Raw genomic sequence first — 16,112 nt, 5'->3', positions numbered from 1 at the left:
CCAGACCCTTTATTAGCTTTGTTGCCCTTCTTTGTACTCGCTCCATTTCCAGTACATCCTTCCTGAGGACTAGTGCCCAGAACTGGACAGCATACTTTAGGTGCGGCCGGAGCAGAGTCTTGTAGAGCGGGAGAATTATCGTTTTATCTCTGGAATTAAACCCCTTTTTAATGCCAATATTCTGTTTGCTTTGTTAGCAGCAGCTTGGCATTGCATGCCATTGCTGAGCCTATCATCTACCAGGACCCCCAGGTCCTTTTCCATGCTACATTCCTCCAGGAGGTTCTCCCCCCAGTTTATAGATTGCATTCATATTTTTGCCACCCAAATGCATTATTTTACATTTTTCTACATTGAACCTCATTTGCCATGTAGTTGCCCACCCCATTAATTTGTTCTTTTTGCAAGGTTTTCACATCCTTTAAAGGATAATTCTAGTAATATCCTTAAGAGAATTTCCTTTACCATGTAGTGCAAGGGCCAGCCTTATTGCATACAAAATTTAAAGTGTTTAGGTTTGACCTATTATATGGTTTTGGTAAATCCATATGAAAATTAAATAAGAAAGTTGTATAATGTAATGTCAGCCTAATGAATACTTCAGATCATCCACCTTCAAAATGTATAATAATTGCCACATTACATCATATTAGAAGCACAAATAACTTGAATAATATGCATTCAGATAAATACAATTGTACCAAATGAGTCCCATGCAGTCCCAATTATTACTGTATACATTATAAGTGGATATTATGATAGAACATAACCAGAGCAAAATACTGCTCATTATCCATGGCCAAATTAATTATCATAACTATGGGACATGACTGTGTGAAAATAATTTAGTCCCATGAATAAAAAGTCCTTGAAAACATTTCACTTTGTTAGAGAAGCTTGTTCCACAAGAAAAAGTAACTAACCACTTGCAGCCCAAGGTACGTCTCATGACGTCCTTGACTTTGCGGGGGTATATCTGAATGATGCCTTGCAGCTACAGACATCATTCAGGTATCATCTTTTAGTGCTGGCGATTCCCTACACCATAAGAATGATCATAGCGGCTGTTACTCCGCTTGATCGTTCTTACGGGCGGCGAGAGGGGACGCCCCCCCCCCCCCCCCTGCCAGTACTTCTACCGACTTACCACTTCCATCGGTGAGTCGATGGTCGCTGGAGTCTATGATCGTTCGGAGGCCGGGCGTGATGTTATGACGTCACGCCCGGTGGCCTCTGCATTCAAATGAATGGTGCCGTTAATTTTTTTTTTTTTCTTCATTTCAGGCTTCCCAGCCTAGAGGTGAGATGTGGGGTCTTACTGACCCCATATCTCACTGTAAAGAGGACCTGTCATGCCATATTCCTATTACAAGGGATGTTTACATTCCCTGTAATAGGAATAAAAGTGATCAAAAAAAGGTTTATTTTTTTAAAGCGTCAAACTAAAAAAAAAGTAAAATTAACAAAAAAAAAAAAAAAAAAAATTTAAAGCGCCCCTGTCCCGTGTGCTCGCACGCAGAAGTGAACGCATGCGTAAGATCCGCCAACATATGAAAAGGGTGTTCAAACCACACGTGCGGTATTGCAGCTAACGTTAGAGCGAGAGCGATAATTCTAGACCTAGACCTCCTCTGTAACTCAAAACATGTAACCAGTAAAAAATTTTAAAGCGTCGCCTAGGGGGATTTTTACGTACCAAAGTTTGGCGCCATTCCACAAGCGTGTGCAATTTTGAAGCATGACATGTTAGGTATTTATTTACTCGGCTTAACTTTATCTTTCATATTTAATTTTTTTTTTTTTTTTTTTTTTTTTTAAGCATGAAACTTTTTTTTCCAAAAAAACGTGTTTGAAAAATTGCTGCCCAAATACCGTGCGAGATAAAAAGTTGCAACGACCGCCATTGTATTCTCTAGGGTCTTTGCAAAAAAAAACATATATAATGTTTGGGGGTTCTATGTAATTTTCTAGCAAAAAAATGATGAATTTTACATGTAGGAGAGAAATGTCAGAATTGGCCTGGATAGGAAGTGGTTAAAAGACAAAGTCCATGTATTCAACATATTGCTAAACAACCCACCAAACCCAGAGCACCCCTGGTGACAGTATGTTTTTTATTCCCAGTTCCCAGGGCCGGACTGAGAATAAAAACCAGCCCTGAAAATAATTTCATACCAACCCCATAGCATTATTTTACCAGCCCAACGTCATTATTTTCTTGTTCATGAAAGGGAAAACCATGCATTTTAAAGCACATTTGAAGAGCGTATTATATATACATAAGACAGATATGAAAGCACATAGGGCTAGGAATAATATATAAATATATATTTCAGCAAATTTCAGTTGAAAGTAGTGAAAGTGAAGCAATTATCAAGGGGGACAACATGGGACTCTGGGAATGTGAGGGGGGGGGGGGGGGACCAGAGACCACCTTCCGCAGAAAATACACTAACGTAAGGTGTGTGGGGGGGGAGGGGAGGAACCTTTATATCAGTGCCCCCTTACATTATTGTATTCACTCCCCCCTTACATCAGTGACACCCCCCCCCCCCCCAGACTGGCCTGGCGGCGCTGTCACTGACCTCCTCTCAGGTGCACCATGCAGGGCTCAGTCAGTCGGCTCCAGCTTGGTGGCTCTGGTTTTCCTATAGTCTCCTCTCCACAGTCCACACATGTCTGACTTCTCCCATGACCCCCATCCCCGTGGCGCTCCCACTCTTGACTCCTCTCCAGACTCCCTCAGAGACTGCAGACATGATATAAGACAAGAGATGGTCCGATGCCGTGGGCATATTACAGGAGATGGTCCGATGCCGTGGGCATATTACAGGAGATGGTCCGATGCCGTGGGCATATTACAGGAGATGGTCCGATGCCGTGGGCATATTACAGGAGATGGTCAGAGGCCGTGGGCATATTACAGGAGATGGTCAGAGGCCGTGGGCATATTACAGGAGATGGTCAGAGGCCGTGGGCATATTACAGGAGATGGTCAGACGCTGCGGGCATATTACAGGAGATGGTCAGAGGCCGCGGCCATATTACAGGAGATGGTCAGAGGCCGCGGCCATATTACAGGAGATGGTTAGAGACTGAGGACATGATACTAACGATGTTAAGAGAATGTAGACATGATTCAGGAGATGGTCAGAGACTGCAGACATCAATGCAGCCTCACTGTGCCCATTAAATGCAGCCTCAGCGTGCCCATTAAATGCAGCCTCAGCGTGCCCATTAAATGCAGCCTCAGCGTGCCCATTAAATGCAGCCTCAGCGTGCCCATCACTGCAGCCTCAGCGTGCCCATCACTGCAGCCTCAGCGCTGTGTCATGGAACTAAGTGTGAAATCATGTTCGGCCGTGCTGTGACAAAAGTCCCACCCTCCTCCTAGACCAGCTCGTGTGATAGACAGATCACTGCGTTTATCACACGAGCTGGTCTAGGAGGAGGGCTGGACTTTTGTCGTAGTGCTGTCGAACATTTCACAGGTCCATGACACAGCAGTCTCCCGCTGTGCGTAAGAAGGGGAGCGCTGCAGCCACGGCATAGATCCAAAACAGCCCCAGCACCCAGGGCAGGCAGCCTACTGGGAAATGTCCCGGTATCCCGGTAGGCCAGTCCGGCCCTGCTTCTCCCCCACAGCTGCTGTTGCTTTTGAAATCAATGGTGCTGTGCAGGGCTCCACCCACACAGGTGCATCATTCGTTCACAGAGATCTGTGAACGAATGAACTACAAGTCCCATCTATCACTGCGGCAGATAGACTGGTAGCTCTTAATGGAACAGGAGTGTGGTGATCATAGAACTCATTGATACTTCCTCCAGCTCTGCAAGGGAAAGTCTATACCTCTGTACAGGTAGGGAGCTGGAGGAAGAGCCTGCAGGAGCCGGCATTGCACCAGTGATCCACTGATCATGGATGCAATGCTTTGCAGGCTCCTGTGTAAAAAAAATAAAAAAATAAATGCACATTTTTTTTCCCCTTCAAAAACATGTACATTTATAATTTTTTAAAAGGTGAACCTATACTTTAAAATCACATACTTTGGATATTAACAATGTCATCATTTGTATATTTTGGCCTTATGATGTATAGAGAGCAGTTTTTTTTTCTGGTTATGGAAATTACTATGCATGGAACCTTGGATTGTGAGTAACGCGGTTAACAAGCGTTTTGTAATACGAGCTATTATTTTTTTTAAATCCTGACTCAGTTTGTGAGTGTTGTCTCGCAAAAAAAACAGGTTTCAAGCCTCTGCGGTGTGCAGTACCGCATTAGGCCAGTGGTGCGGGGGCACCGGTGACAAATGGAGCAGCTCGGAAACACTCGGAGTGTTTCTGAGCCTTTCCGAGTATTTACGAGTCTCTCCAGCCCCCCCCCCCCCCCCCCCCTCGGCCAAATGCGGTATTGCATGCAATAGTAGTTAATGTGGAACAAGTTATCTTTGTTTCCATTGACTTCTATGGGGAAACTCGCATTGATATGCAAGTGCTTTGGATTACAAGCATTCTCCTGTAACAGATTATGCTCGTAATCCAAGGTTCCACAGTGTTAGTGAGTATTTGTATTGTGACCGAAGGAAGTACAATGAAATATTCATCACTGGGCCATCTGTTAGACTGATAGGGTAGTGTACATTTTGTACTTGGTCGATTTAAAAGTTTGGATGATGCTGGGTCAATCTGGAATGTGGTGCTTAGATGTAAATAAAACATGCCATTTTCAACCATATCCTCGCCGCTTTTCAAATTCTCAGTGAAGGTTATAATTATAAGTTAAGCCTTGGTTCACACCAATGTGGCTTTGAAATGGCACCAGAGGTTAAGAGGTTGAGAGGATACTGGAGCTTTGTCACACTTCCGGATCTTGTGGGATTATTCAGGTTGCTATGGAGATGTTGGTAGGAGCTATATAATGTCACTAGTTGCTAGGCTCCCCATCTACTGAAGAAACCAGATCATGTGGCACAACACATCTAGGGGAGGAGTCCAGCGAGTGACGTAATGCCGGAGTCGCGCCGTGAGAGGTGGTGAGCCAGACAATATTGTTTTTGAGTAGCGCTTGTATTTTAAATTTCTTGCAAGTGTAAATTTCAGTGGGGTGTTAATAAAGTGTCAGTACAGAATACACTGTTTGTCCTTTTGCCTTGCTTAACATATGAGCAGAGTCTGTGGTAATCCTCGGTGAGTCGGGAAGATGGAAGCCTTTCATTAGCTGCAGAGGGGTGCAGGTTCTACCTGGGGTGTAAAGAGATGAGCATTTGTCGATTTGTATCGAGGTGAGCAGGCCCCTCACCTGGTGATGGATTGTCGCACTGCACGAGAAGAGCAGGCACGGGGTGCTTTGATACACAGGTATTTCTCTACATTAACACTGAAGATTGCATTGTGTTTGCTTTTATACAATCACAATATTATCACTATGGGACTTTTTTGGACTATTTATTAGGTTTATTGCTGCTCTACATGGATTTATTTTGTTAGGTACAGGTCAAGGTTAGTGTTGAAACCTGTGTAGCGGTGTAGTTGCCACTAGTAACAAACAATCCACTAATTCACCCCAATGCCAGACTCCCATAAATCACTTGCAGAGACCATGAATAGTCTTTTGCTGGTTTTGTTTTTTTGTTTTATTGGGGGATACAACTTGGTTGGGGAAAAGGGTATATGGGAGTCCCATAGAATAATTTAATTGCCATCATATTTTAAATTGTAAAAGTTAGCACATAGGTAGAGCCAGAAGAGATGATGTGCATTTGTAATTGCTATGATCTTCCTCCTGCATCACCATGCAGACTGTTGCTCCTCCTCTGCTCAACTCCCACAGAGTATTACTTCCAAAAATTCCCCATCCATTACTCGTGTAAAGGATGCGGACATCACTCTTGACCATGTAAGAATAATGTTCTCAGAACTTCTCTCCTCCTGCACAAAGGTTATCCTGTAGCTCCCCTCATGCACAAAACTTATCTTGAAGTAAAGTAATGTCACATCTTCTTCCATGAGCAAGAAGGACCCACTCTGAATAAGTCCTTAAGCCAGCTCTGGTTGCTTGCTGCTACTAGACCAGAGGCCTGCAGCACCTCTCCCCGGAGGCCTAGTACTTTAAAAGTATTTGATGGATGGTGGACTACTGTTCCCAGCCAGCCCAGCTTGCAAATCCTGTGCCCTCAGGCCACATCGATTTGACACATATCACCACAGTCTCTCCTCTGATCCAGGACTCCCCATCATTCACCGTGTAAATAATGAAGACTTTGCTAATGACCATGTGGAAGCAAAGTTCCCTCACAAACTTCCTGGCACATCCAGCCCTCCACTGTGGTAACACTCACCGACCTCTCTGTCCTGAGTCCTTGATGGAGAACTTGACTGGCTCATACGTTCCCGACAGCTTCACCTGCCCCTTCTGATCCAGGAGAGTTCTTTATCAATGACCGTGTGATAAAGACATTGCCAATGACTGTGTAGAGGCAAAGTTCCCTCACAGATTCCCCCAGGGCCTCCTACTGCGATCGGTACACACCCCCCCCCCCCCCCCCAAGATGGGTGTGCCCTCCTGCTGCTGTCTAGTATGCCATCCTCCACTTCACTCAGCCGACAATACTCCCCCCGTGGCATGTTACCTCAGATTATATAGGAGGCCCGCCCCCTGCCAATACCAGTTGGGGATTGGTCAGGGCTCCCACACAAGCTGCCTGCCACTCCAGTCCTAGGCCGTGCCCCTCTGGAAGCAGGGGAGGCGCCTCAGAACTAGAGCACAGGTGGCCACACCCACTGCTACTCTGACCACTCCCAGCCCCCAGATCAAAACAGACAGGCCTAGCTTGCAGCATAGGCCTGCCTAAATTTGCCTGTGCTGACAGTCTAGATCTTATACTAGCACCTACCTATTGGTAGAGGGTGCTACACCAGCAATGGCAGCTTTCAGTTCTAACAAGTCCCCAATAAAAACACATGGATCCATAGCAATTTCAAAAATACTGTATGCCCGCACCCTTTAAAAAAGAAAAAAAAAAAAAAAAAAGAAAGCAAGCACACAGTAATTTTGGTCGGTTATAATATACCTGTGTAAAATGCATCTCCAACTTCTTTCATTTGTTTGCTGGTTCTAGATGCTAAGATTTCAATTAAGATACTTTCAGTTGTTCCCGTGCCCTGGAATTAAGAAGAGAAAGTAAATGTACAGCAAGTTTGTGAGAAAGCCCAAGTATATATAGTGTATTGATAAAGTAAATGAAAAAAAGAGCACTTGCATTGAAGGTTTGATCAAGTTACCTTCAGGCACTCCTGTCCGTTGCCAGGTAAACTGAATGTTCAGCTCAGGAAGGGAAAAGTGGAGATAAGCAAATTCCATGGGTTCTGCTCTTAAAGTGGTTGTAAAGGCACAAGGTTTTCATGCATAGAATGCAAAAAAAAAAAAACCTGTGTGCAGCAGCCCCCTCAAATACTTACCTGAGCCCCCTCTCGATCCAGCAATCTCCACGAGAGCCTTGCACTCTGGGGACTTGCACTTTTGATTGGCTTTTGGCAGCAGCGGGAGCAATTGCTGTCAATCACAGCCAGTGAGCCAATCAGGAAATGGAGGGGATGGGGCCAAGTCATGGCTCCGTGTGTGAAAGGACAGCTGCTTGTTGTGGGGGCACCCAGCAGGAGGGAGGAGCCAGGAGGGCCTGCGTGGGACCCGAGAAAAGGAGGATCCGAGCTGCCTTGTGCAAGACCACTGTACAGAGCAGGTATGTATAACAGGTTTGTTATAAAAATAAATAAAACACACAAGACGTGTAGGGATCCAATATATTGTTGCAACATCCAGCTCTTTTCTGTAGCGTGTACACTTTAACATGCATACAATGAAAAGCATAAGCTGATGTGAGCTTCTTGAGCTTTGTAGAGTGTGAAAGAGGTCTTACTGTAAAGAGTGGAAGCAGCCTCAGCCGAGACCAGTGATGACAAACCTCGGCACCCCAGGTGTTTTGGAACTACATTTCCCATGATGCTCCACTGCACTGCAGTGTAGTGGAGCATCATGGGAAAAATAGTTCCAAAATATCTGGGGTGCCAAGGTTCACCATCACAGGCCATACCCCCAACATATTTCACCCCACTTACTACACCCCGTGGGCAGGACAAAACATGTTGGGGGTGTGACCTGGATAGGGTCTAGGCTGAAGCTGCTTCCGCTCTTTACATGAGGGCTGTGTGTAATGTGCGGCTCCTGGGACTTAGTTTCCTTCCTCATTTACTTCTATGGAGCGGAGACAAGCTCTTTCCCTACCTGCACTCCCAGCGGGTCAGCATATAAAGACCCACTAGAACCTGAAGTAGCACCCTCAATTTCTTTGTAAGGGGTAAAGTGCACAAATCCTACAGCCAGATTTCATCAGATCAAAAGCATGCATTGCACTTAAAGTGTATGTCTGGAAAAAAATATTCAGTACGTCTCTGCAATACATGCATTTGTCTCCAGGAAAATGCATGAGTTTATACTGCCATTAATCCAGTGAGTTTCTAATGTCCTATAGTGAGCTGAAAGAACAGTGCCTTTGCTGCACTGAAATATCTACCAGGATAGGTAGGTGGAAGGCCTTGTACAAGCAGTATAAAGTGCACAATTATCAAGCTCCATGCTTGGCAAAAAGATGTGTTAGATTGTTTGTACTGTTCTAGTGTTATTTAGTGTATTAAACCAGAAAGTAAAGTTTTTTCTTTTAACATTTTTGGTAAAAAGAAGTTAAAAGTAGAAAAAAGTTAAAAAAAAAATGTTGGTAATTGTCAAAGCAACATAGCACTGCAAATGTTAAATTAGAGAATGAAGGGGTATTTCAGGCTGGTACTCAAGTGGTTAAAGAAACAGAACATGGGGATGTACTGTAATATTTTTCTATATACCGTATATTTTGCCCAGGGACATATTTTAACAATTTGTTTGTGTAGTGCATTATTGCAGGTGAACAAACCAGTATGCAACATAGAAAGGAGAGCAAGTGTGACTTTATTTACATTTTACTGCCTGTATGAATTTAAAAGTGAATTTCCAGCATCTCCATTTATACATTTATGTAGAAACACAGAGTGAAAATGATTTAGAATCATTTTTCAGTCCCAAAGGATAGACAAACCAGTCACTTTGATATGAGACTGGCAATGTGATGAAACAGGCAAGATGGGAATATGTTGTCACATTGTCAAACTGTCCCACACATTGCCTGTTTTCCTTTGCAGCCATTTCATACCACTATACTAATTGTCAGTTAAACTGATCATCCCTACGTACAAAGCTACCTTTGGAAGTATAAAGCAGTTTTAATGATCTACTACAGAAAGGACAGGGAATAGCTTTATTTTCTTGTTGCAAAAACCGCAGTATGATAAGAAGCAGAACTAAAAAAATGGATATAGGAAAACTGCAAACTGCAACAACATAAAAACTGAATGCATCTAGGTTGCGTTGTAGTGTTGGCCATTTCCAATTTACCTTCATCGCTTTCTTTAGCTGTTTGGCATCAAACACAGCAGGAGGTAATACGAGGGAGACCAGAAGATGTTCAAAATTGCCAGACAGATCACTTTTCAAATCATCTTTTAATTCCTTAATAAAACAAAGTAGAACAGGTTGCTGTTAGTAGCTAATTTTGGTAAAAGTACACTACAGACTAATAATAAAAATAAAAATAATAATAATAATAATAATAATAATAATGATGTAGGTAATAGACATTAGGCTGCAATCTTACATTCACAAACAACCAATCCTTTTTTTTATTTTTAGTATCTAGATGCATCATACAGAGTTGTAAGTCAGTGTGCCCCGAAAGCTCTTATGCCACAGGGCAATAAACACAGACCTGCAAGCTGATAAAAAAAAAAAAAAAAAAATCTAACAGTGTTTGGCTAGCTAAAGCAACTTTAACTTTCATCGGTTGTTATGGACAGCAATCAATTTTTCAATGGCATACAATACCGACAGCTCGCCATGCATGTCAAGGCATCTTACTAAACAGTGTGGATTGAGGGATCCTCCCTTCCAGCTGTTGCATCCCGATAGCTGCAGCATCTGCAGCTGTCTGAATAACTGAACGGGGACTGCATCCAATCAGATCGAGAGACAATTTTCCACCCGGCTCCTTCGATTTTTCAGCTGAAGGATGTTGAGATAAAAAATTGCTGACCGGGCCAACTGTATATCAAATTTTGGCTGATTTATCAGGAATTGGCAGAAGCTTATGGTTTCTTAAAGTAGAACTATAGACAAAACTTTTTTTTTCATTTTGGATAGAGTAAGGGAGGGTCATAACCCATGTCAGTTTATTTTGTGCCATCTGTGTCCCAATTCCCCTTCATTTCCTGTTCTTTAGCCAAAACAGGAAGTGAGAGGAAATTCCTGCAAATTAAGGGAATTCCATAGAGCCCCCCAGGTCACCAGAACTAGTGTGCCCATTGGAAGATTTCCTCTATTACTTTTCTGTCAACAACCGAAAATGTGGGATTTTCTTTTACTTTCAATGATAATGGCAAGCAAGAGGAATAGAAAAGGGTGAACCTCCCTAACAGGGGCATAGACGGCAATAAAAATGAACCGGTGTACTAATCCCACTACACCAGTGGCGGCCCATCCATATGGGGCGCCGCCCCCCAATCCATGCACCCAGCCCCTAATGTACATGCAGGGCACTGGACGCATGGATATGGATTCCAAATGAGTTTTTTTGTTTGTTTTTTTTAGAAGCACATGATTAGAGCCTGAGGCTCCAATTGGCTAAAAAAAAAAAAAAAGGGTGGGAAAAAAAAAAAAAAGTTGTGCGACCATAGCGAATTAATATTCGCTATGGTCTTCCCAATTCTCCTCCCGGCCAATCAGGAAGCAGGTCCTGTGACCCATCACTCGATTGGCCGAGAGGAGAAGCGATACTATTGGCCGCCAGGGAGAAGGAGGGAGAAGACGCAGGGGAAGCCGCCGTGAAGCCCAAGAGGAGGAGACGCAGGGTGAAGCCTGGAGGTAGCACTGCCAGCAACCTAGAAGGGGTAAGTGCAGGGCTAGTGGTTTTCCTGTGACCTGACCTAATGACAACAGACCGATATACCACCAATCGCCACTGCTCTACACTATATCCAAAACTAAATGAAGGTTTTGCATTTAGTTGTACGTTAAGTAAATATCATTTTCTCAAACCATTACTGAGACTGAATCTAATTATGTCTGGTAATCTGTGGTTTAACACAAGCTTGAATATACAACAAAATCTACTGTACACAAGCTCTCATGCCATAGTTTATTAACTGTGGCCTAAATTCAAGATTCCTTGGTTAGATTGGTAATAGACTTCTATATTTATTGATCCAACAATCACTTTTTATATACAAGACCTCAGGAGTGCCATATTTCAGTGGAGCAAGCCCTAGAAGCTTCAGAGTAATATAATATAAAATATAATGCTGGCCCATACATGGTTCAAATTTTGGCTGATTCCTTCAGAAAAAATTCCAGCCACGGGTGGCCCTGTCGGCACCACCCACCTCAACAAATGTCAATCTGAAATTTGGAGGAGCCAGGTGAACAATCAACTAAACAGTGACTTTACCCCATGAGATGCAGTCACTGTTCGGGTATTCTGATAGCTGTAGGTGCTGGGTAACAGAATACAATAGCAGGCGGGGAAAATGCCTCCATCCATGAGGTTTAGTATGAATGGAGTAATCTATTGACCTCTCCTGTTCAGCCCATGGGGCTGAGTGAAAGAAATCTTGAGAAAAGTATGGGTAAAAAAAAAAAAAAAAAATATATATATATATATATATATATATATATATATATATATATATATATATATATATATATATATATATATATATATATATATATATATATATATATATATATATATATATATATATATATATATATATATATATATGTTTTCGCTCAGTTCTTAGTCTCCAGTGAGCAGAGAGCCAGTGACTGTCTTTGCTCTGCCCCTCCAGCGCTCACTGGAGTGCTGAGCTGGGGAGAGAGCAGCTGGCTCAGTCTCCCAGCAGAGAGCCTGGACCGGCTGAGTGATGTCAGCAGGCTAAAACGGGTCATACGACTGCAGAACTACATTCCTGTGATATCCAGGAGAATTATAGCTAAAATAGCTTTGGCTATATTTATCCTTTATTGTGTATGGCTAGACCAAAGACAAAAAGTACTCTTGGCTTACAGCAGGAGTCACATGAAAGTATAGTCAGGATCAAGGTGATCTTCTCTTAAACTTGATTGTGTACTAACAAGAAAAAATTATGCAGTGTAAAAAACAAAATAAAAATACTGAATTGATATTTCCCAAACCAGTTATAACAGACATCCACTTTCATACAGATCTTCACAAACAATTTTTCAGAAATTCTTAAATTAAGGATCATGACAGGTTTTGACAAGCTGAAAGAAAAGCTGGTACTTCAGAGGCCAGGGATACATATGACATTTAAAATGGCTTGTACATAAAAAAAAAAAAAAAAAAAAAAAAGATGTATCTGAAAAATACCTTTCCACAGGCTGCCTCATATTCTTTTGCAATTAACTGTCTCTGCGCACAGGATCTTTGTGTCAGTATGTTGATTAAAGATTCTTCATCAGTTCCTGGGTAAAACAGAATTTGAAATGTATCACCATTGTGGTTTATGAAGGTAAACAAAGTTAGAATCTCCCAGCATCTGACAACTAATTCAATAGCAAGTCAAAAATGCATATCCCATATGACACCAGACTGTCTAAAATGCTGCTCACACTGGTCCTAAAAACCCATTTTTTTAAAATATTTTTGAAATGGCTCCTGCATTAAAAGTTTAATTTTTTTTTTTTTTTTTTTTCAAAAACTGAAAAGGATTTGGATCGCCTCCAAGTTTCACATCTCTCAGGGACTCCAGGAGGCTTTTACATCTGAGCGGTGTAGTAATAGTTTACTGTGTGGTGGGCATGGTTTGTAGCAGATATCTGTAACGGCTACAAACCTCCTTTGGATTATTTTCTCTGGGGACTTTGTAGCTAGCTTCAGAATGCACAAAATTAAGCCAGGTCAAAGAGACTCCGAAGTCTGGTGCAAACTCTTTAAAGCCCAACACCAATTTTTTTTTTTTTTTTTTTAAGAGGACGATGAACCAAAAATGTTGCAGGTTTAGATTTGTCACTCTGTTGGGCAGATTCTACAACTTCCTGTCTCCGATTCCAAAAAAAAAAAAAAAAAAAAAAAAAAAAAAAAAAAAAAAAAAAAAAAGGGGGGGGGGGTTGTGTGGTTGTTACCAAGACAGGAATGCATTGAATAAAATGCAAAAATATATAAATCTTGCGAGGTACTCTAGAGCAACCTGAGACTACAATCAGCGTCAGGTATAAAGTAACCTGAGGTTACAACCTAGCATCAGGTGTGGTATTCCTGTGAAAACAAAGTGCAATTTCACAGCTGCTAAGCATTGATCACAATCCCATAATCTGTGAAAACATATACAAAAAACAAAAAAAATGCAGCGCTGTGTGATACTGAGCCTTACCAATGTATAGATAGTGCCATAAACAATGAAAATCAATATTGCTAGAAAATGTAACTATGAACATAAAAAAAAAACATTTTGTGTAACAAGCAAGCTCACAGTAAAAAAAAAAAAAAAAAAAAAAAAAAGAGATTCTTTCTATCCAGCCTCTTTCTTGTTTTACAATTTACTGGATTTTTCTGTGGGATCCTGCTGAGCCAGTTTCACTTAGAGCCCAGGAGTGCTTCAACTCCTGGGCTCTAAGTGTGCGGTCACACTGTTGGAGGTGAGCGCATTCACACGGGTGGGGGGGGGTGCATGTGTGTGAAGTCACCCTCTTCTGATCAGAATTATCATCACTAGTGTCACTTTTTGGACAGCAATACGTATAATCGTATAATACCCCAATTTGCACTTTTGTCTCTGTGGATTGATGAAAATTTGGAGAAAAAAAAAAATATTTTTTTGGACACTTGATATTAAGGAATAATACTAAATTTTTTTTTTACTGTGAGATTGCTTGTTACACAATTTTTTTTTATGTTCATAGTTACATTTTTTAGCAATATTGATTTTCATTGTTTATGGCACTATCTATACATTTGTAAGGTTCAGTATCACACAGCGCTGCATTTTTTTGTTTTTTGTATAGAATAAAATGCATTGTCAGAGGTTCTTATGGTTCCCCTATACACAGGTTTCTGATCCCCTTGACTGTTTTATTGGCTAAATTACTGTTACCGATTTAGGCTCGATTCACACCTATGCATGTTGCTTTTGAGCGTTTTTGGAGGTTTTTTTTTCATGCTTGCCACGTTTTTGAGCCGCGTTTTTGCCGCGTTTTTGCCGCGATTTGCGGTTTTTTTTTTTTTTTTTACAGTCTTAAAAAAAAAAAAAAAAAAAACGGCAAAAACGCACCAAAAACGCATCAAAAACGCTGCAAAAACGCAGCACTTGCGTTTTTGATGCTTGTCCATTGAAAACCATTACATGCAAAACGCTGCTTTTTGCATGAAAAAAAGTCCCCGACCCTTTCCAAAAACGCTGAGATACAAAAAAGCATTGATGTGAACATGTTCCATAGGAACCCATGTTAAAAAATTCCCGTGCATTTCTGCAAAATGCAAAATGCATCAAAAAACGCGCTAGTGTGAATGGGGCCTTAAAGTGGATGTAAACCCGACATTTTTAATTTTTTTTTTTTTTTTTTTGATATACTGTAGAGTATAAGATTTCCCATCATTTGAGCCCAGTCTTGCCACACAGAGTTAATCCAGCTCTGAGCAATCCTCTTTTATTGTTCAGTGAGAGAAATCTTGACAAACTGAGAAAAACTTTGTCAAATACTCCCCCTTGCTGTGAGTGACAGCCTCAGACACAGGCATGATTTTTTAATTCCCTCCCCCACTCCTTTCTTCAGCAACTCTGCAAGGATTGGCTGTTCCACACCTCAGCATGATTTGGCATGTTGAAGTCATGTGATTACTTTCCTGTCTTTTTACTGGATGTTAGAGATCATAGCAGAAGTTCATTTAGAAATACAAAGGAGAAAATGCATATTGACAAGGAGTGTAGAGGTGGGCGGGGAGTCTACTGACATCACGACTCCACCCACCGAGCTCCAGACAACAGACCCACCCACAGAATATGCAGTTTTTCGGGTCTAATAACAGACAGAGGGGAGACATTTGACAGGTAAAGATACATGCAGGAGGCATGTATATCCTTATAGATAAACCCCATGGCAGTAGTTTAGAAAGGATGACATTGGGTTTACATCCACTTTAAAGCAATGTATCCACATTAAAGCCAAACCTTTCTATGCAGCTGAATGCCTTCTTAGAGAAATTACTGTTGTGGTATAACTAACTAAAATTCTTCGCTATGCATTTACAATCCCTGATATGACACTATAACTGGCAGCTGAATTAGAGAACATGAGTGGCTATTGAACCTGGAGATTGTGCAGCTAAAGCTGCTGGAATTCATTCACTATGCAATTGGACTGCAAATCTCTGCTGCAAGAGAGAACCTTCATTGACTGGAATTCAGATTTTTTTTTTGGTGATTAAAGTATTGCTAAACCTACAACAGTAAAATCAGACAATATATACAGTAAAGCATGCTGGTTATACTCACTGTGGAACCTAAGGGGTTAATCCTCTGCCTTGTGTAAAAAAGCTGTTTGATCCTGTCTTCTCTGATCCTCCCCTTCTTACTGTCCCCAGACCATCTCCTGATAGTACAGAGCCTTGGGGCACTCTGCACATGCTCAGTTTAGTGTGTATTGCTAGAATTTTTTTTTGTGCACGTGATCAGCACAGGGCCAATCAGCACTGTCCAGACAGAGGGTCAAGGGTCATGCAGCCTCATAGGTCAGAGGAGAATGAAAACCTCTCCTACAAGCTTTAACCAGTGCTCATCCGGAAAAAGACAGAAGTCACAAGACTGCTAATGAGAAAGGGTATTTAGCAGTTATGAGTTACTTAACCACTTCCCGCCCGCCCACGTCATATGACGTCCTGGGCTTTGGGCGGGCATATCTGAACGATGCCTGTAGTTACAGACATCATTCAGATATTGCCGGTTTCAGCCGGTGAATC

At 41.8% G+C, this 16,112-nt stretch overlaps 1 protein-coding gene across 1 annotated transcript in view; it reads right to left on the bottom strand.

Moving 5' to 3' along the window:
* Positions 1–16,112, bottom strand: part of ANXA3 (annexin A3) — a 101,377-nt gene that overhangs the window by 33,574 nt on the left and 51,691 nt on the right. The window contains exons 4-6 of the mRNA XM_073597445.1: positions 12,528–12,622; positions 9,482–9,595; positions 7,071–7,161 (exon numbers count right to left, since the gene is read on the bottom strand). Coding sequence (XP_073453546.1) covers positions 7,071–7,161; positions 9,482–9,595; positions 12,528–12,622 — 300 coding nt within the window. The remainder of the gene's footprint in view (positions 1–7,070; positions 7,162–9,481; positions 9,596–12,527; positions 12,623–16,112) is intronic.

The sequence above is a fragment of the Aquarana catesbeiana genome, linkage group LG01, assembly GCF_042186555.1.
Source record: "Aquarana catesbeiana isolate 2022-GZ linkage group LG01, ASM4218655v1, whole genome shotgun sequence".
Lineage (NCBI taxonomy): Eukaryota > Metazoa > Chordata > Amphibia > Anura > Ranidae > Aquarana > Aquarana catesbeiana.
This window is presented reverse-complemented; position numbering and strand designations above follow the sequence as displayed.